Here is a 23,390-nt window from a genome sequence, read left to right as displayed (position 1 = left end):
TTCAAATCTCAGTTCCAGAACTCTTGTCAATACCTTTCCTTTGGATAGCCACCTGACCTCTGTGTGATAAAGGAGATTTTGATGAAGCGAGCACATATCTTTATAAACGATTCTGAATAGCCGGGTTTGCAAAGCTTTACTTTTGATAGAATTCACAATTTTTATTACCTCCTTGAGCACGTCATTTAAATCAGAAGGTACTACCTTAGCAGCTAGAGCCTGTCGATGAAGAAAGCAGTGTGTCCAGGATATGTTTGGTATTATCGATTTTAATTTTGCAATGAGTCCGCTATTTTTGCCAGTCATAGCTTTAGCGCCATCGCTACAAATAGCGATACATTTTTTCCAATCAATATCGTAGTCGCAAGTGTTTTCTAAAAACATATCGTATAAACACTGGCCAGTAGTTGGCTAAATGAGTTAAACGTTCCGCCCCCATACACTACTACACCACACAACACACCACTCACAAGCAACACTGGCACATACACCACACCTGAAGACAGCAGTTTCCCCACACACCACACATTCATTGGAAACAGCAAAAAACACCACACACACATCAATACACGCAGCTGCTAATCCACCACCGCCCAACGAGCAAAAAGCTTCGTCCTGGAAGCGAACCGACACTTTTCGACTACGAATCTCGAGCAGTGATCATCGGCGGACGTTTTCGTTTATTGCTTTTTTTCGGCAACGATTTTGTCATCTTCGGCGCGCAACTCAACCACCGTTCCAGCATCTGGAGATCCTCAGTGCGCAGCAGCGGAACCCACCAATTAATTAATAGTGTTCTTCTGTGGAATTCTATGAATCCACCCGTAAAACTTCCATTGGTATCCGACCAGGGAGTCCACAAATTTTAATACATTTTGTTGCATTCAGTTTATATTCACATTCCACTGGTATCCGACCAAGGAGTCCACAAATTTTAATACATTTTGTTGCATTCATTTTATATTCATATTCCACTGGTATCCGACCAGGGAGATCTTTATTATAACGTTTTCAATATTTCCAATAAAATTGCGATACATCTTGAAGTGAAAAAAAAAAAAAATAATATATTTCGTTCTCAACGGAGTGGGTAGCAGAAGTAAGTACTAAATTATATATGGTCCTTCGAGCCATACTGAATGGCACTATTGTGAAAAGAAAAAATAATAATTTTTTTTTTATAAAAATAAAATAAAGAAATTGTGAAACAAGATTACAAAGCGAAAAAATCTTAAAATATTAAGTGGTGACAAACAAAAGTGAAAAAGAGCGCAAGTGCAAATAATATGTGCAGTGAAATTATAAGTATATGAAAAATACAGTGCCCGAAACTGAAAAAAATAGAATATAAAAAGAAGAAAAGAAGTGTAATTCTGCATACATACTTACCAATAGATAACAAAAATTTGCTTGTATATGTATATGTAAATATACAATACAAGAAGCAAAAATTCGTGTACCCGCAAAAAGCCCAACAACAAAGTTTGGGTAGTGACAAAAAACAGGAAAATAAAGAAATTAATATCAAATAAGAATACACATACATATATACTTAACAGTGCGAAAAAAAAAAATAATAATAATAATAAGCAGTTACCAAAAACAAAAACAAACGGGCGCGAAAAAAACCACCTAAATAAAAAATACAAAACAATAAACCAAAAAACAGCGGGCGCGAATTTAAAACCATATATGTATGTAACTAATACATATTAATATAAAACGGGCGCGGAGTAAAAACAACAAAAAAAAAAAAAAAAAACCAAAACCCACTAGGAACTCACCGCAGCATTCCAGGGCAGGATTTGGAACACCTCATAGGAACTATCAGACACATTGGCCTACCGTAATACCCAAAATCCCATGACGGATAACAAAGTGAGTCGTATCGATTCCTTTTAGTACTGCATTTTTTCGTTTAAATTTTGCATACATGTACATACTACATACATACATACATATATCATTTTTGCGTCAAATTTAATTTATTTGCATAGAATAGCTCATCCAGTTATTCTCATCTTATTTTATTGTGTTTGCAAAAAACACCGATTGCCAAGCGGTCACAAGTAACTTTCGGTTAAAACGGAAATACCGAAAATAAAACTGTTAGGCACAACAGACAATATTTATATACATATATATTTATATTCATATATATTTATATACTTATATATTTATGTACTATGTATATATATCCAAATATATGAAGATTGTTTATTGGCCACTAATGCTTACCTTCGTGTATCAAAACACAAATTATCCACAAACATAAAAAAAAAAAAAAAAAAAATTCAAGTATTTCACTTGCCCATATGTCCGGTGATACCCCTTATGCTTGATCAAGCAATAAGCAGGATTGCCTTAAATAAGTAAGCAAAAGTTAAGGCAAAAACAAAAAACAGTCATATGTGTATATATGTATATATATGTATATATAAAGGAATAAAAGAGAAAAGGTCAAGAAAAACCCAATAAAAGAAAAAATTACAGATGTACATGTATGCACCAATTTGATACACATGCGTTGATATTTACACATTGAAAATACATACGTATATTTATATATTTATTGTGAATTCAACTATTTGAGAACATTGGAGTACAGGCCAAGAGACCGTACTCACATACATACGCACATACATATTTACAGAATATACAAAGAGTGCACATTTACGAATCAAAGTGCACACACGATTATTTCATTTCTCAATTCCGTTTATGCGCGCTCGCTCCACTGAGAAACAATATATGCACGCTTGCCTATACACTTGTACATAATTATATACGGAAAGTTGATTACACCATACGAGGGTACCTCAAAAAATTAAATACTTTTTAAACGGTTCGGTAGAAAAAGTATAAAGTATTACAATATATTTACATATATAAATAACATAATAATTAAATATTACGAACAATTTAAATTACATGTTCAAAGTCCAAATTGGCACATTTTCGGCAATACCCCTTGTTCTTTGATAAGCAAAAACAAGCAGGATTGCGTATATACATATGTACATAGGTACAAAAAGCACTGATCTCTTATACGAGCACTCAGTCGCAAGTACATACAAACGGTTTCGTCTATAGGTATACCCTATAAGACATTCCAACTCAAAACAATTTAATAAAATAAATACTGCATATATTAACAATAAAATAATAATACATAAATTCGGTAATACATACTTTTATACTTTATTCGAGATTAATTAAAACGAAACGCGTTATTTAATATAATCCGGTCAACAAAATAAAATAAAACAAAACATTTTACAATTTTATTAATTATATTTACAAAAAAGACTTCGCTTGGCAATCAGCAATTAAAAGTCAATATCTAAAGTCAATCAGTTATATTGAAAAAAATATATACATATATATTTCGTTAATTTATTTGTTCTAAATGAACGCAGATTCCAAAGAATCTAAATCTTCACAACTACTGAAAGTTCCAAAAATGATTTCGGACGAAAAAAGTCCATGTACACCTGCAGAAGCTACACGCTCAAAGCAAGGTGTTACAAAACAAAAAAGGGGGAAAGACATTATATACAGTAAATTCATTTCTGAGAGTGACAGTTTTATAAAATACTGCACTCGATTTTCATCTTCGCCGATTCAAGATAATTCTGAATCGGCATTAGAAATCAAAAAAGAAAATCTGGACAATTTTTGGATACGACTCCAAGCTTCTTATGACGCAATAGTAGAATCTGATGACTCAGATCTACCAGAAAATTTCAAATCCTCGGCTTACGCCAAATATGAAAATTGCTTAGACCAATTTGAAGAAACGAAAGCAATGATTACTGATCAATTGAAATTAATTAAAGCAATTGCACCTACTCCACTTCCGCGAGTAGAGATGCCACAAGTACAAAGTCAAGAGGCAAGTTCAGGCATCCACCTCAAGGTGCCCGCATGTGACACAGAAATTTTTCATGGGGTTATGAACAATGGCCGTCCTTCCGGGACATGTTCACAGCCGTTTACATAAACCACCCAAAATTATCTAATGCACAAAAATTGTATCACCTCCGATACAAAACGAAAGGTCAAGCTGGCGTCATAGTAAAACAGTTCGCATTAAATGACGACAATTTTAATATGGCTTGGGAAGCTTTAAAATCAAGATACGAGAATGAACGAATATTGGTCGATAAGCAGATAACAATCTTAATGAACTTGCCAAAAATTCAAAAGGAAACCAGTGAAGAATTTATCAAACTTCAATCCACGGTTTCCAATTGTTTGTCGATTTTATCGACACAAAACATTCCCACAGACAACTGGGATCCTATACTGGTAAATATATGCACAGCAGCATTACCAGAAAAGTCTTTATTATTGTGGGAGCAATCGCTCTCATCTCGTAAAAAATGCCCAACGTGGCAACAAATGAAAGATTTTCTCACTACCCAGTACGAAATCGCAGAAAGGGTAGACAAAAAAATAAATACAAGTAAACCAAAAGGTATTCAGTAAGACTTCAATAGAAGCTTCCACAAGCCCCAAGCCAATAGCAACAACAATTTGAATAGAAGCTTCTTCAAAACGCAATCGTTCTCATCTGAACAGAATAAATATAGATCATGCGAACTATGTACAGGAGGGCATAAGCTCAAATCTTGCGAGAGATTTAAAAAATTGAATATTATCGACCGCAACCATTTCGTAAAAACTAAAAGACTTTGTATAAACTGTCTGTCACATGCGCATACACTCAAAGAATGCGAAAGAAAATTTAACTGCGTCTATTGTCATAAACGACACCATTCGATGCTTCATATTAATAATTTTTCCAGCTTACCCCCAAACAGCGCAAATATGAAAAGAGCCGCGGGTTTAGTTGCAACAACAAATCCCGAAGTGCCAAATTCTCAAAATTGCCAAGAAGCACCATGCTGCTCAAAGGCATCAACAACTCAAACGCTACACAGCGAAAATCAAAGTAGGATACTACTACCCACAGCAGTCGTCTCCATCGAACATCGAGGAGAACTGTTTAAGCTCAGAGCCCTAATAGACCAAGGATCACAACGATCTTTCATAGCGTCTAGGGCACAAAATAGGCTAAATCTGCCAACAAGACAAGCCAACTTTGAAATTACGGGAATGGGCGGAAGAGTAGTTCAAAACTCTAATAAAATCTGCCCCATTACCCTATTTTCCCCCAAAGCGGATATAAGAATACAAGCAGAAGCTATAGTCTTACCGCAATTAACCAATATGTTACCAAGCTATCATATAAATAGCAAGCTTTGGGAAAAGGTTTCACACCTTAAGTTAGCAGATCCCAACTGCAACACCCCCGCTCAAATAGACCTTCTATTAGGCAGTGATCTCATACCTCAAATAATACTCGAAGGTATTGAGAAAATTTCAAACACACTGTTGGCACAAAAGACTATTTTCGGTTGGATCCTAAGTGGACTAGTTACGGAACCAGTCACAACAATGACAACTCAAGTTGAGGAAATCTCGAATGAGTACCTCAATTCACAATTGAGAAAATTTTGGGAAATAGAAGAACTCCCCCACATTTCAATCAAAACCCCAGAAGATCAGTATTGTGAAGACTTTTACAAAGCCACAACTACTAGATCAGATAATGGTCGGTATGTCGTACGACTACCACTTAAACAACAATTTCCCAACACAATCGCCTTAGGTCACTCTCGCACCTCTGCAATACAGCAGTTTCAAAGTATGGAAAGAAACCTACTTAAAAAAGGTGAACTAAAACCAGAATATGATGGTGTGTTGGAAGAATACCTCCATTTAGATCACATGGAGGAAGTAAGCCCATGCGAGAAAATCATCAATGGCAAATACTACTCATTTTACTTGCCACATCACGCAGTAGTAAAGCCAGATAAAAAAACAACTAAAGTAAGAGTTGTCTTCAACGCCTCAAGATCCACTAGCTCGGGGAATTCCCTAAACGATATCCTGTTTACGGGACCCACGCTCCAACCTGATTTAATGCTGCTCATTCTAAACTGGCGTATATTCAAATACGTATTTAACGGGGACGTCGAAAAAATGTATAGACAAATAGTCGTACATAAAGACGATCAGGATTTTCAGCGAATTATTTTCCGAAAATCACCCAATAGTCCACTACGCGACTTCAAGCTAAAAACAGTGACCTTTGGCGTTAACTGTGCCCCATACTTAGCCATTCGAACACTCCATGAATTGGCTGAAAACACCAAGTCAGAATTTCCTCTGGCAACACAGGTGTTAAAATCACAAACGTATGTAGACGATATTCTGTCTGGAAGTCACAGTCTTCCACAAGCATACGAATCACTATCACAAGTAATCCAAGCCCTCAAATCCGCAGGGTTTCCATTAAAAAAGATTACGGCAAATCACCCAATTATATTAAAGAATATACCAAAAGAAAATTTGTTGATACTAATTTCCTTATTTTCGAAAAGGAAAGTACAACAAAAACTCTGGGCATCCAATGGAATGCGATATCGGACCAGTTTTCATACACAACTGAGTCCATATCCGCACTATCCGCCATTACAAAACGCCAAATTCTCTCCTCTGTGGCAAAACTTTTGACCCCGCAGGATGGCTATCGCCAATTATGATACAAGCCAAAATCCTGATACAAGAATTATGGCTAGATGGTACCGACTGGGACGAGCAAGTAAAACCGCTTCGTTTAGAAAAGTGGTCCCAGTTCGCGAGCAATCTAAAAGATATCACACAAATACAAATCCCAAGATGGGTTAATTATATCCCAGAGCACAAAGTCGAACTACACGGCTTTTGTGATGCCTCTGAAAAGGCGTATTGCGCCACTATATATGTTCGCACACAAAGTGACGAGGCGACTACAAGCCACTTACTAGTTGCAAAAGCAAAAGTGGCTCCTCTAAAAACCATAAGTCTACCACGACTAGAACTATGTGGTGCATTACTACTTGCCAAACTAGCATCCATAGTGCAAACCCAACTGAATATGGCGAAAAATAAATTATATCTCTGGTCCGATTCCGAGATTGTATTAGCTTGGTTGGAAAAACCACCACATGCATGGAAGACGTACATCTCCAATCGAACGTCTCAAATTCTTGACCTAGTGGGATCAGCCACTTGGCGACACGTAGCCAGTGCTGACAATCCTGCTGATCTAGGTACAAGAGGGTGCAAACCTCTACACCTTGCCACCACGACCCTCTGGTGGAATGGCCCCGATGGTTAACAGAATCTCCAGATTCTTGGCCACAATCGCCCATGCGCAATATTATTGCCCCAGAAAGTCGAAAGATCGACTCCTTTCACACAACATTGGATGATACTGACATCCTTGAGAGATTTTCATCTTACCCCGGGCTATCAGGGTAATCGCTTACATGTTCAAATTCATCGAGCGTCTCAAACTTAGAATCAAGGGAATACGCACAGCATATTCCCAAGGCGATACAGTGACGCACCTAGACTTACAAAAAGCAAAGGTTGCTCTTATCGCCTCTACTCAAGCGCGCTACTTCAGCCAAGAGATATCGTTACTAAGAGAATCGAAGCCGATTGACAAAAAGAGCTCACTTTTAGTACTAAACCCATTCATAGATACGAAGGGTCTACTTCGTGCAAATGGTCGGCTTGCCAATTCAAGCCTAACGTATAACGAACGTCATCCCATTGTTATACCAGAGAGATCGCAACTTGCCACATTATATCTCAATTATGTCCACGTACTATTATTACATGCAGAACACCGCCTCATGCAGCAAATAGTCCGCCAAGAGTTTTATATCCCTAGACTCAAGCCAAAGATAAAGAAATGCATTTTTTCGTGCAAGATTTGCACTATGCATAAACAAAAGATGCGAACACAGATTATGGCAGCACTTCCACCGGAACGCTGCAACTTTGCTCTGCCCTTCACTATCACAGGTGTCGATTTTGCTGGGCCTTTTCACATAAAGGCGTCCATGCTAAGGTCTCCCACAATGATGAAAGGCTACGTGGCTGTCTTTGTCTGTTTTACGACAAAAGCAGTACACCTCGAGCTATGTACTAATCTGACAAAGGAGGCTTTCCTCGCGGCATTTGCTCGCTTCGTCGGACGACGTGGTTTTCCGTCAAAGCTCATGAGCGACAACGGCAAGACATTTATAGGTGCTCAAAGAGCCACCGAAAAACAGTTTGTGGACTTTATCAAACAAGTGTCACCTGAGATTGTACAAAAGTACGCTCCCCAAGGCATTAACTGGCAGTTCATCCCTCCAAGCGCTCCTCATATGGGTGGTTTATGGGAATCAGCGGTAAAAAGCTTCAAATCCCACTTTAAAAAAGTAGCTGGAAACTACAAATTTAACTTTGAAGAATTCACAACATTATTAATTCGTATTGAAGCCGTTCTCAATTCACGGCCATTGACGACACTCTCGCAAGATCCCTCAGATCTAACAGCTCTTACACCAGGGCACTTTCTAAAAGGAGCACCCATTCTGGCCATACCTGAGCCAGGCGTGGAGTCGCTTTCGTTACTAAATAGATGGGAAAGAATTAAAATTCTCCATCATGATTTCAGCCGCCGATGGAAGGAGGAGTATATAAAGGACCTTCACAAAAGGTACCGCTGGAAAACTCCCGAAAAGGCGCCAAAGCTTGGAGATTTGGTCCTAATACATGACGACTGTCTCCCCCCTACAGAATGGCGGCTTGGTCGCATAGAGAAGCTACATCACGGCTCCGACGGACACATACGAGTAGTTGACCTCCGTACTCAAAACGGAACTCTAACGAGGCCGCTCGTTAAACTATGCTTCTTACCAACCGCAGATAATAACGAAAATGCACATAATAAACAATCCGTAAAATAATACCGACTCGCAGAAATTGAAAAATCCGTTAATAACTAAAATCGCACATATGATAAATCATAAAGATACTAAAAATAATGGGTAGATTAGTAAACTCTGACAAACCAAATAAAGTTGGTTACAAATCGCACAATTTCATAATAGATAGAAATGAGTTGCAACTAAACACGACCTTTTCTCCATACAGGCAAACATGGACTCAGAAAGCATGTCAACTCCAACACCAACACTGCGATCGGCCATCAGTGTTCCCCGTCCTGGGGTTGTCCCAACAGCGGCACCCCGTACAATCCCCGCATCAGCACCGTCAACTGCAGCTCGTCATGACACACGAGCAGCTGTAACCACACCGGCACCACCAGCGGAGCCTCATCGCATACGATGCCCTCTTTGTCGCCGCCCCCATCGACTGCAACATTGTGGGCTCTTCAAGGGCATGTCACCCATCCAGCGGCAGCAGGTAGCACAGGCGCATGGGCACTGCAACAATTGTCTGGCACACACGCACGCGACTGAGGACTGTGACTCTGGGGCATTGTGCCAAATGTGTGGCAGGCAGCATCACACGCTGCTCCACCGCACCCCAAGACGTGAGGTTGGTCGGCCACCTGCCACTCGCAGACCGCAGCAATCCAGCCGTGTGCCACGACGCCGAAGACCGCCACCACCACCTGAGTCCCGTCTATGGCGTCCGCGAAACGCAGTACCCATCAGGCGCCATCGTCAAAGGCCACACTACCGGCGCACGTCCGGACTTAGCAACGTTGTGGCAACGTTGCAACAACTCCAGCGATTGCTAGGCTGAACATTCGCCTAGGGGGGCCGGGATGGCTAAATGAGTTAAACGTTCCGCCCCCATACACTACTACACCACACAACACACCACTCACAAGCAACACTGGCACATACACCACACCTGAAGACAGCAGTTTCCCCACACACCACACATATCATTGGAAACAGCAAAAACACCACACACACATCAATACACGCAGCTGCAATCCACCACCGCCCAACGAGCAAAAAGCTTCGTCCTGAAGCGAACCGACACTTTTCGACTAAGCGAATCCCGAGCAGTGATCAATCGGCGGACGTTTTCGTTTATTGCTTTTTTTTCGGCAACGATTTTGTCATCTTCGGCGCGCAACTCAACCACCGTTCCAGCATCTGGAGATCCCTCAGCGCAGCAGCGGAACCCACCAATTAATTAATAGTGTTCTTCTGTGGAATTCTATGAATCCACCCGTGTATCCGGAATTAGGAGTCCACAAATTTTAATACATTTGTTGCATTCAGAACGATTCCATCCATCCGTCCACCGGTGCCGTCACCTGTCCATCCACCACCTGCAGGAACTTTTGCGGGGTCAAAGATTTCTTCCGTAATACTGTCATCTGCTTCAAAGCGCACAAATACTACAAACTGTGCACAGTCGGAAACATCTGTAGATTCATCGAACTGCAAAGCAAAATGTGGGCTATTCTTTAATTTTTCGACTACTTGTTCTTGAATATCCTTGGTCATATCATTTATTCTGCGTGAAATAGTATTGTCAGAAAGTGGTATTTTTCTTAATTTGTTTGCCTCCTGCTTACTGACCATAATTTCAACCATATCGAGTGCCGCTGGCAAAATAAGATTTTCGCAATTGTATGTATGTGGTTTCCCTGCTTTAGCAACTCGATATGCGACTTTGTAGCTAGCTAACCAGCACCAACAGTAAAAATATAGTATAAAAAAACTAAAAAAAACACGCTTTGACGATAACGTAAACTAAAAAATCAAAAATAATTGTTGCGCTTTTTAAGAGCTGATTTATAGTGCACCCCACGCTTTTTTCATTATTTTCTTACTTACCTGAATCATAGTATTTTGCTGCCGACTAAGAGCTTTCAATTTTCGTTCAAAGAAATCCAACGGCTTATCAGCTTCTTTTTGATGCTTGGTTGTGAGATGCCGCATAAGTTTTGACGGTTTCATACTCTCACGTGATAAAACATCGCTGCAAATTACACATTGAGGTTTATTATTTATGATTGTGAACCCGTATTTCAAATAACTGTCATCGTAATATCTATTTTTTTCGGATTCGATTCACTACCACAGCTATTGATACTCGTACCAGATGTTGAAGGCTGCGATCTTTTGAGAAATTTATCCATTTTATAAACGCGCAGAGCAAGCGAAAAAACAAAAGAATGACGTCTGAACTCATCGGCGACTACGCTTAACTAAGTGCTGAGAGTTGAAACAAAAGAACATTGTGGGTGGCGCGCGCGGGGCGCTTGCGGTGCCGTGCAGTGTGGCAACGTCGCCGTCGCGGACGCAGTATGACCCGCGCGAATAATAGATAAATTTTCCAAAATAGGAAAAACTTATTACCTAACGTATGTAGTCCTTTAATTAAAATTAAATTATTTCTTTGACTTACTATGACACAAGGGGGTCGCCAGAATATTTCAACCTGTAAAGGGGTCGCGAAATCAAAAAGATTGAAAAACATTGTTCCAGACATTCACTCTCAGAAATGAATTTAGAGTATGATATGTCTTTCCCCCTCTTTTGTTTTGTAGCACCTTGCTTAGAGCGTGTAGCTTCTGCAGGTGTACAAGGACTCTTATCGTCAGAAATCATTTTGGGAATTTTCAAGAATTGAGATGTTTTAGATTCTTTTGAATCTATATTCATTTAGAGAATGTAAATTTGTAAAATATTTGTATATATTTTCTTTCATGTATACTGAGAACTTTATCAACCGAAAAATCTTTCAGGTAAATAAGAGTTTTTTATTTCCGATAAAATGAATAAAATCCGCGTTTATAGTTTTTATTACTCGCCGTTGTATTTACTTGCGATGGCGTTTGTGTTTATTATGTTTGTATTCTAATAATATTGTTTTTTATATATTGCGAGTATTTTTTATCTTCCGGATTTATTGGTATGCCCTCGTACGTATGTGACGGAATGGGTCAATACCTTTTGTATATAAGTATGTACGTGCGTTTTGATGTGCTTGTACTTATGCTTTAGTGTTATGTGCACTTCTCTTGTTTTTTTTCACAAAGAGAGAGGGATTTTATTAAAATTTGTTAGCCTATTAGTACTTTGAATATACATATGTATGTTTATATACATGTAATATACATACTATATATAGTTTATTTATATAAACTTGTATTTCTTTAGAAGAAAAATTGTTATAATTTGTTTTAAATTGCCGCACAGTTTATTTTTACGAAATAAATTAAAAAAAAAATTAAATTTAAAGTCTTCATTTTAATTTTTAATGTGTTATTTATATCCAATGTGTGGGATATATGCTTAGAAGTTTGTATATACTTGTATAACTATAGGCCGCATGTATTCCATATGTATGTATGTATCGGGTGATTTTTTAAGAGCTTGATAACTTTCTTTTAAAAAAAAACGCATAAAATTTGCAAAATCTCATCGGTTCTTTATTTGAAACGTTAGATTGGTTCATGACATTTACTTTTTGAAGATAATTTCATTTAAATGTTGACTCATGTGGTTTCAACAAGATGGCGCTACATGCCACACAGCTCGCGATTCTATGGCCATTTTGAGGAAAACTTCGGAGAACAATTCATCTCAAGAAATGGACCCGTAAGTTGGCCACCAAGATCATGCGATTTAACGCCTTTAGACTATTTTTTGTGGGGCTACGTCAAGTCTAAAGTCTACAGAAATAAGCCAGCAACTATTCCAGCTTTGGAAGACAACATTTCCGAAAAAAAATTCGGGCTATTCCGGCCGAAATGCTCGAAAAAGTTGCCCAAAATTGGACTTTCCGAATGGACCACCTAAGACGCAGCCGCGGTCAACATTTAAATGAAATTATCTTCAAAAAGTAAATGTCATGAACCAATCTAACGTTTCAAATAAAGAACCGATGAGATTTTGCAAATTTTATGCGTTTTTTTTTAAAAAAAAGTTATCAAGCTCTTAAAAAATCACCCGATAGATCCAAGTCTCATCGCCAGTTATAATGCGTTTCATGACAACCTGGTAGTCGGAAAGCATCGTTTCATACGCTTCAACGCGACGCCTTTTTTCCAAAAAATTCAATGTTTTCGATACCAGTCGAGAATTGACGCGCTTGAGGCCCAAAACATCCTTCAAAATGGTATTGGCTGACCCTTTCGTTATGCCCACTTCATCAGCAAGGTCTCTAATTGTTAATCGACGGTTTTACAACACCAAATCTATGATTTGTTGAACGTGAGCTTCGTCGGTTGAGGTTGATGGTCGCCCTGGACGCTCTTTGTCTTCGACACGTTCACGGCCGGCTTGGAACTGACTATACCACTTGTAAAAATTTTTTTTAGACATAGCCTCATCACCAAAGGCTTTCTGCACCATCCTCAACGTATCCCCAGCAGAAAATTGATAGAATAATAATGCAAATTCTTTGCTCAACAAATTTCGACATCGCAAAAAACGAAAAACTCACGTTTAGCAGCTAACAAAACGACACGTATCTCAAACATTAATGAAATTTTGACATGAAATTTGACATAAATGTGACTGACGGTACTACCAACCTAAAAAAAAAAAATAATTGTCCAAATCCTTCGATGCGCGCAGTTTAAATTCAAATGTCACCTTATTTTTTGGGCACAGTAGTAGTAGTATGTCTAGAAATTTAATTTTGGCGGTACGAATTTGGCGGTACCGATTAAGATAGAAATTGTAATAATCAGGTAAATAACCTCTGCACTTATTTGTAAGCATATATGTATGTATATAAATAATTCAATAATGTATATTAACAATGACATTTATATAAATTTATGTGTACATACATATATGTGTGTTTATATTCTCTCTCTCTTTGCAAAGCATTTCTTAAGAATTTTTTATTGCGCTTATTGCTTAATTTGAGCGATCCCGCTTTCTGCTTTAAGAAGCAGAGGGAGTATTGCCGGAAAATTTACATGTAAGTACTTGAATACTGAGATAATATTCTCTTTTTGGTGAGTGTTTACATAAGCAAAGGTAAGCATGCGTAGGCGATATAGTATCAATTTTGTTTTTAATATCGGTTTTTTAATTTATACCGTAGTATTTAATAAAACGTTGCTTAATGCTTAAACGGTTTTATACGAGTATGCGACCGTAGTTACTAGCATACATACATATGTATATACATAAATTAAAACCAAAAAAACGATACAACTCACTTTGATTTCCCTTAAGGGTTTTTGGGTTGTACCGTTCAGTGAGTTTGTTGTCGAATTCCTCCTCTTCGTTGGATACCAGCTGGTTATTCCCCTTTCTCTTATCTGCTTTTTTTCCATTTTTTCTTTGATTCTTGTTAGAACTCGCGCCCGTATAAATTATTGTAAGTGTGTTTGCTTCTCAGTTAGTTTTAGTTATTTTAATTTAGTTCGCGCCCGTTTGGTTGTTTTTTTTTTGTTTTATTAGGTGAGATATGTATTCTCTATTTTGTGCTTTTGTATAACAAGCACTTTGTACTGCTGTTGACACTTTCTTTTTCTTTTTTTTGTTTCTAATAGTTGTATTTTGTATACATATACATTAATTTTTTATCACTTGTGTACTTGTTTGTATTTGAGTATATAAATTCACGGCCCACAGCACTGAATGCATTTTGTATTTCCACAAGACTTGATTTTATGTTTTTAGAATTAATTATTATTATTTTTTTGTTTAAGCTTTCAGTCATTATCCATGTATATAGTAGTATATTTTTTTCCTTAGTTTCCGTAGTGCCTTTCTTTTAGGCTCGAAGGACCATGTATTATTGTTTTATGTACCACCTTTCCCGCACCCACCATACAACTTCACCCACAGTGGTTATCAATTTCGGAATTTATTATTTAACAAAAGTATAAAAAATAAATCTTTGAATTTAACAAGCGGTTCAGAAGAAAAGGCAAACGTTAGAATTTATTTATGAACATAGGTACATACAAATTTAACTTTAACAAGATGTTCGCGAAAAAAAAGGTAGCCAAAAAGGAATCGTGTTGATCGGATTGATGTCGTAGCGCCAGAAAGCCGTTTTTTTTTTATGCTGTCTGTCCTTTTGTACTTTGGTTCGGCGAAAGTAGGTGATAGTGTGTGATGTCATTGTGTGTGTTAGAGCGTGGTGTATAATGCGAGTAACCAATGATGATGAGTGTGGGGAATGTGGCGTACCAATGTTGCATATATAGATGTGGTGACGGGCAGAAAGGGGAAGGCTGATACTCATTTAGCCACAACGAAACTTATAAAAGTGGATAGATAAAATCGGGTCAATACTACCCCAACTCCCATATACTACATATGATCATTTACGTTTCTATACCAAACTTTATACCGAATATGTCGGTTAGCGTATTAGTTATATATAGTACATGTACATATATAAAAATTTGCTTGGATTCCGATGCAATGGTTGACATTTTACACCTTAAGGTATCTGCCTCACTTTGATTCCTGCAAGTTGCAAGAGTATAAAATGATATTGATATCATCGTCCTCAACACCCGCGCCGTTAGTTCTGCTTTCTCCAGGCTGGACAAGGACGCAAAAGCAATAGGTCTGGCAGTGAACGAGGGCAAGACGAAATATCTCCTGTCATCAAACAAAAAGTCGTCGCACTCGCGACTTGGCTCTCATGTCACTGTTGACAGTCATAACTTTGAAGTCGTAGCTAATTTCGTCTATTTAGGATCCAGTATTAACACCACCAACAATGTCAGCCTGGAAATCCAACGCAGGATTGCTCTTGCCAACAGGTGCTATTTCGGTCTGAGTAGGCAATTGGAAAGTAAAGTCCTCTCTCGACGAACAAAAGCCAAACTCTATAAGTCGCTCATAATTCCTGTCCTGCTATATGGTGCAGAGGCTTGGACGTTCTCAACAACTGATGAGTCGACGTTGCGAGTTTTCGAGAGAAAAGTTCTGCGAAAGATTTATGGTCCTTTGCGCGTTGGCCACGGCGAATATCGCATTCGATGGAACGATGAGCTGTACGAGATATACGACTACATTGACATAGTTCAGCGAATTAAAAGACAGCGGCTACGCTGGTTAGGTCATGTTGTCCGGATGGACGAAAACACTCCAGCTCTGAAAGTATTCTACGTAGTACCCGCCGGGGGAAGCAGAGGAAGAGGAAGACCTCCACTCCGTTGGAAGGACCTGGCTTCGCTTGGAATATCCAATTGGCGCCACGTAGCGAAAAGAAGAAACGACTGGCGCGCTGTTGTTAACTCGGCTATAATCGCGTAAGTGGTGTCTACGCCAATTAAGCAGAAGAATAAAGTTTACATACACCTAGTTCTATTAAATTACCACACGTTTATATGTTTTAAAATAAATAAATTTTGTGGTTTTTTTCTATCCATTTCAAAAGATGTATCTTTAACATTAAATATAGCATATCAAAATATATTTTTTGTTTACACAAATAAAAAAAAAATAATGCTAAAGCTTAAAATGCGCCTAATTCATATCAAAAAAGTTTACATACACTAATGATTATTTATATAATTCAAAAGTAATTACAATAGTTTTAGCGGTTATTGGCCTACACTTTGTTGCAATTATTGTACCTAGACGTCGAAGCATGCTCCCAACTCGCTTTCTTTATTTCTGGATATTTTGACCCATTAAATCGATGATCCAGTTTTTTGGCCTTATTTTCATGAAATTAGATGTTTACGAATACGGTTTTCCAAAAAGTTCGAGATATTGTGAATAGGATTAATGTCTAGTGATTGCAGGACCTATGGAGTTATTTTTAATTCCATAACAATCATTCACGTACAAGATAAGACGTTAACAGCCGATTTAAGCACACTTAAAATTTAATTTTTTTTTAATGTTGTAATGTATAAAAAAAATCAATCCCCAACCGTAAGTTTTGAATGTTTTGAATAGGGCTGGTTTTTATATACTAATCGCATGTTCTAAGCCTTAGATAAGTAAGGTTAATAAAAATAAATATTGTGTTCACCAACGAATCAAAATATATTAAATTTTTTTTTCGGTTGGTTTGGTTGCATCTGGAGGTGGACATTTGCACTTTATTAGCAAAAAAAAAGGTGCGTGGAGTCCCTACGCGCGGATGAAGTTATACTTCTTAGTGATATTCCAAGAAATGCATATCATTTTGTATGAAAGAAAACTAGAGAACTTAAATTCTCATTTTATAAATTTATTATGCACATAAAATGATGAATAAAGCAAAGTCTAAATGAAGGAACTTTGACTAGAAAAGTAGTTCTGTCTCTTCGTTGCGGAAGAGAATATGCAGCGTAATCATCTCTCTTTTGGAATCCATCAACACGCGTTGAAGGCCCAGCAGTTATCGGTGCGCGTTCAGAAATTGAAATCATATTTTCATCACTTATTAATATACTTATTACATGTGCGCGCATTGACTTGCATGTTCATATATTCATATGCACTTATATGTACATATATTTGCATACATTGCCAAACAAATAATGCACAAGCATACAAAGCTGTTGTCAGATAAAACGCAAATACTTCGTCATCGCGGGTCGATTTCCAAAATATTTAAATGAATTTCTCAAGGAGGGTATTTCAACAAAAGGTCACATAAAATAGTTGAGAATTCGCAGAAGAAGAAGAAGTATAACTTCAATAGTGCACAAGCATACAAACATACATATGCGCACACATGCGAATAGTCACCTCGTCATCGCGGGTCGATTTGCAAAGAAAGTAAATGAAGACCACTCAGAAGTCATTTTATCCGTTGTAAGCGAACGATTTTCGAAGAAACATCATTTCTAATATGCCACAAGCCAAACTTAGAAATGAACTTCTTAAACCTCACGCTGTCAGATAAAACAATATACTTCGTCATTGCGGGTCGATTTCCAAAAAGTGTAAATGAAGACTAACTACAGAAATGATCCTGTAAAGTATAGCCTTAATTTTTCAACGGCCAACGCAGAGTATTTCAACCAAAATATACGCAAAATAGTTGAGAATTCGCAGAAATGAAAGACAAACGAAAGAAAAAGAAGCATAACTTCAATAATGCACAAGCATACAAACATACATATGCGCAGCAGCAGCAAGGAAAGAGGTAACAATCGGCGATCCATTGTATATTTCTTTCATGCATAACCAAACCATAATTAGGACAACGCAATACAAGTGTCAATGGTGGTGTTGGTGGTAAGCGCTTGAAAAGTTACGACGAGCACGTAGGTTCGAATCCCAACAGAATTTATTTTTAATTGAATATGTCACCAACCAAAAATTGAAACATTTTTCTACAAAAACAACAACAGCATAAGCATGGCAACATTGTGTTGTTGGTAGAAAAGCCGAGCTGTGCCGAAAGAAACGAACAAACGATCACCGCTTCGCTTGCTGCTCGAACATCTTCGCAGACAAGGTTGCGTATATTCATATTGAGCAAGGTTGCGCAACCTGAATCTATCGCAACCTTTTCCGAACTCGTATAAGAAGTATAACTTCAATAAACGTGTCGTAATTTAATAGAACTGAGTTTTTGCAGAATGTAAGTAAATAAAACTCAAGGTTTAGTTTAATTTATTTTATTTCAAAATCAAATACATATACTTGGCGCCACCACACGTGGATTGCCGCATGATTTCTTAACGCTGATTCGGCAATTCCTACGGTTTGGGGCTGTTGCAATCACAGGCATAACTGCACTTGTTGTTGTGGGATACTGTGATATGTTAACTTGTATTTTGTCTGCAATTAAACTATATAATGACCCAGAACTCAGAACTCTTTTGGCCTGATATCGCGACATGTCATTACAGAAAAATGGGTTTAAATTGGTACTAAGTCAATAAACTGCCTATTGCTGCTAAACCGGCGAAAACACCGTATTGTTTAGAACTCAGGACAATCGAAGCTCATTAAAAACCGAACACTCTGTGTAAATGAAAAGCAGTTTAAAAATAAATGACGAAACGTATCGAAATACTTTTGTAAAGATTCTGTGGAAGCGCTTATGTAAGATGATAAGCCAAAATTGTGATTATTCGTCTATACCGAAATAAACTTTTTAAAGCCGTATAAACTTGTATGTAAACTACAACTCGTATAAATATATTTGAAAATTAATTAAAACAATAAGTTTCATAACGTAATTTCTCAATACAATTACACAAATATGTTTGAAAATGAATAATAAAAAAATAAGGTTTATAACGTAGGGCAATTTCAGTTTGTAGCCAAATCTGGTGAATACGGTGGTTGATGGAAGGTATTTATTGCGATTTTGGCTTTAAACTTGGTAACAATTGTAACTCGATGCTATGGTTTATTATCATCGTGTGAAATCCATGAAATGTTCTTCCACAGTTTCGGGCGTTTTCGAAAGATGTTCTCACGCAAACGCCTTAATACAGCCAAATAGAACTCCTTATTGGCCGCCTATTCCGCCGAAAAAAATACGTGATGCACCAAATCACGAAATTCGAAAAAAAAACAATGAGCATCACCTTGATTTTTGTGCGGGTTTGGCGTGCTTTTTTGGTTTCGGCCTTGTTTTCTACCTTTCATTCCGATAGTTGTTCACTTATTTGCATATCAAACTAATAAACCCATGTCTCATCGGTCGTTATAATAGTGCCCATGAATGTGGGATCGCAATTTGTACGATCAAGCATGTCCAAAAGGACCTATTTATGGTAGTTTTTTGAACAAAATTCAGCTTTATCCGGACGAGTTGAGCAAAAACGCGTTTCTTACCCAAACTATGCACCAAAGTCATTCGAATGGACTTGGAAGAGATGCCGAGCTCTCTTGCCATCTCTCTAACACTTGCCGCACGATTTTGAAGCAACATATCCTTCACTTTTTTATTATTTTCATCACTTGAAGACGTCGAAGGTAGTCGAGAACGAGGCACGTCCTCAACGATCTCTCTTCTGTGTTTGATGACATTGTACCACTCGTAGAATTGTATTTTTGAATCCCTGTAAGCGTTTTTCAACATACGCAACGATTTCGCACTCGAATTTTCGTTAGAAATACAAAATTCTAAACAAATTCTTTGTTCGATATTTTTATCCAATCGCAACGCTCTACTGAGGTGTACCGACCTAAGCAGTCGAAGTGACACGCAAATTTTAAAAGGCATTTCTGAGTGCTTGGAAGTTCAAGGCGAAAATTAAAACGCGTTTTTCTCAAGACGTGTTTTCAAAGTCGGTGACCAACATTACTCGGAAACAGCTAAGCCCATTAGTTTCAAATTTTAACACGAAATCAATTTTTTAATTATTAAACGAAGATTTTTCTCACCGATAAAAATGTTTTTATAAACACTTTAAGGCCGAAATTTTGGTAAAAAATCTATGTTTTTTTGGAAGAACTGCCAATTTGTCAAAAAAATTTATTTTAATTAAATCGGGTTGGCTTTTTTATTTTCAAAAGATCTAGTTCAGAGATATGGTGGTTACCGCAAAACGTCTCTTTTCAGAGGAGCTCCAGGTGATCAATTATAATTCCTTTCCAAATAAAAACTTTTACTAATACTAAGTGTTAAAATAAAGCTAAAAGATACCATATTATAGTAATTCTAACTGTATCTAACCCCATAGATGGAATCGTGCGACTTTTTTGTTGTATTTACGAGTTTGTAATTTAAATTTATTACACAGGTCCACAAAAAAAAAAAGCGATGAAAGGTTCCTTTGACCAAACATGGTGTATTATATGTATTTTGGGCCGCTGAAACCGAATCTGAAGTCCGTTTTGCTCCATCACGTCAGGATTTTTTCCTAACCTCAAAATACATGTCGGATTTTACTTGACAGAAAAAAATTTAAAAATATTAACGGATTTAGCTTAATTTTGGGATAGAGGGGTTTTGAGGGGTCCCTGATTACGAAATTAAAGACAAATTTTCAAAATACAAAATGGCGGATCCAATGTGGCCGTCAAAATTTTTAAAAAATTCTTGAATTTTCACAAGATTCTTAAATTTTTAAGAAATTCTTCAATTTTTAAGAAATTCTTCAATTTTTATAAAATTTTGCATCAAGGGATTTTCGAAGTCACTGATTTCGAAATTAAAGGTAAATTTTCAAAATACAAAATGGCGGTCAGAAAAAAAAATTTTTGAGTTTTCATAAAACTTTGTACAGAGGGGTTTTTAGGGTCGTGGGTGATTCGTGAAGGATTGGTCAACAAAAAGGCTGATTCGTTTGTATTAATTTATTTAATAGTAGCGAGTTTTTTAGTTTCAAATAATCTTCGTAGTGCTTTTCTTTTATAAGGATTTGAAGTTTCTCTTTTTAGTGACCAACAGTAGTCCGCTAACATGTGGTCATTCCATACCCCCTGATATCTCTTTTCCATCTCTTGTAAATCCTGGTGGAATCTCTCGCCCTGCTCTTCACTAAAGTCACCCAGGAAAATATTCGACGTGTGAATGAAGAAAGTGCAGTTTTAGATTCATTAGGCATCCCAATTTTTCATATTTCTTTAACATTTTCTCGACAATATTTGCGTAATTAGGATCTTTTGTATTCCCCAAAAATTTTTGTGTTACTTCTCTGAAACTTTGCAAGGCTTCTTTTTCCACCGTAGTCATTCTTTTTTCTAATTCAGTATCCTTCAAAAGCTCTCTTATCTGTGGACCATTCAAAACGCCTTCTTTTATTTTTGCTTCTGCCAATTTGGGAAACTTTTCGAAGAGGCAAATATAAGCTTTGCTTTGCGCATTTCTTATTGCTTTAATAAATTTTTTTACAAGACCCAGTTTTACATGGAGTGGTGGTACTAAGACTTTACGTCTTGGAATTAGACTTTCCTTTATAACATTTTTAGAGCCTGGAATTAATTTTTTCCTTAATGGCCAATCCTTTTGCATATAATTCTTATCCCGCGCTCGACTGTCCCACTTACATAAAAAGCATGGGTATTTTGTAAAACCGCTTTGTTGACCCAGTAAAATTGTTATTATCTTCAAATCACCACACAATTGCCACTGAGGTTTATTGTATTGTAGTTTTTCTAGTAAGAAATGGAGGTTGTAGTATTCCTCATTTAACACTACAGAATGAGCAACTGGTAACGAAGCATACTGGTTACCATTGTGCAGCAAGACTGCTTTTAAACTTCGTGTCGAAGAGTCAATGAATCATATTCATTTATTAGTCCTTCAATATCGCTGCAGTACACTAAATCATCAATGTTTGTGAAATACTTCCTGAATTCAATGTCTCGATTGCGATAGTAACTTATATGAGTTCCTGGAGCTAGACAATTTTTTTCTTTCAATCTTGACGCTGTTAGCTCAGAAATTTCTTTCGAAAGTCCTGCGTCTCGAAACAGGTTATTTAACTCTACCTAAGTGAAACCTTTAGAATTTTTATCAGTCTCAGCATCTGATTCTTCTGAGGCATCTTCATCCATCTCTATATCCTCAGTGTCAGCAGAAACTAGATCTTCGCCAATAGAAATATTGCTTTCATCATTCTGTTCAGAAGAAAGAAGGATGGGAAGAGTCACAGAATTGACAGAAGGATAAGAGATGGCAGATTTTGTTTTAGAGTTGTGCCCAAAAACACTCGTTAAACAAAAATAGCAATCCCTCTCATGATTTGTTGGTCTGCGCCAGATCTTTGGAGAAGCAAACGTTTGTTTCTTGCGTTTCTTCAGTTGCAATGAACATCTCAGGCATATCTCTATTGGAGTCCAATCATTGACGATGTCACCAATTTCTATGCTGAAAACTTTCGTATAGCTAGATTTTAGTGTATCTGTAAATTTTTTTCGGATCTTACTTATAACGTATTCTCCACAAACGACACAGAAATTGTCTTTCATTTTGCAAAATATTTTTCTTGTAGCATTATACTCATCAAAGGCCAAGTCACCCACCAATGTAGAGCTGCGGTTGCTTGATGACGACGCCTGCGGGCCCGCTTCTTACCCTGTCCAGCCGCCGATACTGGGGTTCCGACTCCCTGCGTCGTATTTTTTTTTCATGTGCCAACAATGACGACGTAAAGGTGAGTCTAAAATGGGATTAGGGTCACGTACACGTACAACTATACCCATTGCAGACTCACCTTAAGGAGCGTGTTCCAGGGACTCTGCCCGATCACGGAACAACTCCGTTGCTCGCCGTCACCACGTGGATGTGCCCTGGATGCAGGCACACGATATAATTTGTGGGCAGCGATCCTAAAAAGTTTTGTGAACATCAAGGAAATTTTTATACATCCGACAGCCATATTGGATTTTCTATTTTGTATTTTGAAAATCTGACTTTAAATAAGTGATCAGCGACCCTAAAAACCCCTCTGTACAAAGTTTTATGAAAATTCGTAATCAGGGACCCCTCAAAACCCCTCTATCCCAAAATTAAGCTAAGTCCGTTAATATTTTTAAATTTTTTTCTGTCAAGTAAAATCCGACATGTATTTTGAGGTTAGGAAAAAATCCTAACGTGATGGAGCAAAACGGACTTCAGATTCGGTTTCAGCGGGCCAAAATACATATAATACACCATGTTTGGTCAAAGGA

General features: G+C 37.5%; 2 protein-coding genes and 1 pseudogene across 3 annotated transcripts in view; 1 reads left to right on the top strand and 2 right to left on the bottom strand.

The window, feature by feature from the left end:
• Nucleotides 1-23,390, bottom strand: part of LOC120780835 (dnaJ homolog subfamily C member 16) — a 148,765-nt gene that overhangs the window by 124,932 nt on the left and 443 nt on the right. The gene's annotated exons all lie outside the window — the stretch shown is intronic.
• Nucleotides 415-9,797, top strand: LOC120780325. 2 transcript variants are annotated; one of them, XM_040112616.1, is made up of 2 exons: nucleotides 415-1,099; nucleotides 9,046-9,797. In XM_040112616.1, the coding sequence occupies exon 2, from the start codon at nucleotides 9,052-9,054 to the stop codon at nucleotides 9,661-9,663; it is 612 nt and encodes a 203-aa protein (XP_039968550.1). In that variant the 5' UTR covers nucleotides 415-1,099; nucleotides 9,046-9,051; the 3' UTR covers nucleotides 9,664-9,797. The 2 variants fall into 2 exon arrangements, with proteins under 2 accessions (XP_039968550.1, XP_039968549.1); XM_040112615.1 differs by lacking the exon at nucleotides 415-1,099 and adding an exon at nucleotides 1,628-1,878.
• On the bottom strand, nucleotides 17,596-17,798 carry LOC120781034 (annotated as a pseudogene).

The sequence above is a fragment of the Bactrocera tryoni genome, unplaced genomic scaffold (assembly GCF_016617805.1).
Source record: "Bactrocera tryoni isolate S06 unplaced genomic scaffold, CSIRO_BtryS06_freeze2 scaffold_25, whole genome shotgun sequence".
Lineage (NCBI taxonomy): Eukaryota > Metazoa > Arthropoda > Insecta > Diptera > Tephritidae > Bactrocera > Bactrocera tryoni.
Note: the sequence above shows the minus strand (reverse complement) of the source record. Positions and strands in the feature narration are given on the sequence as shown.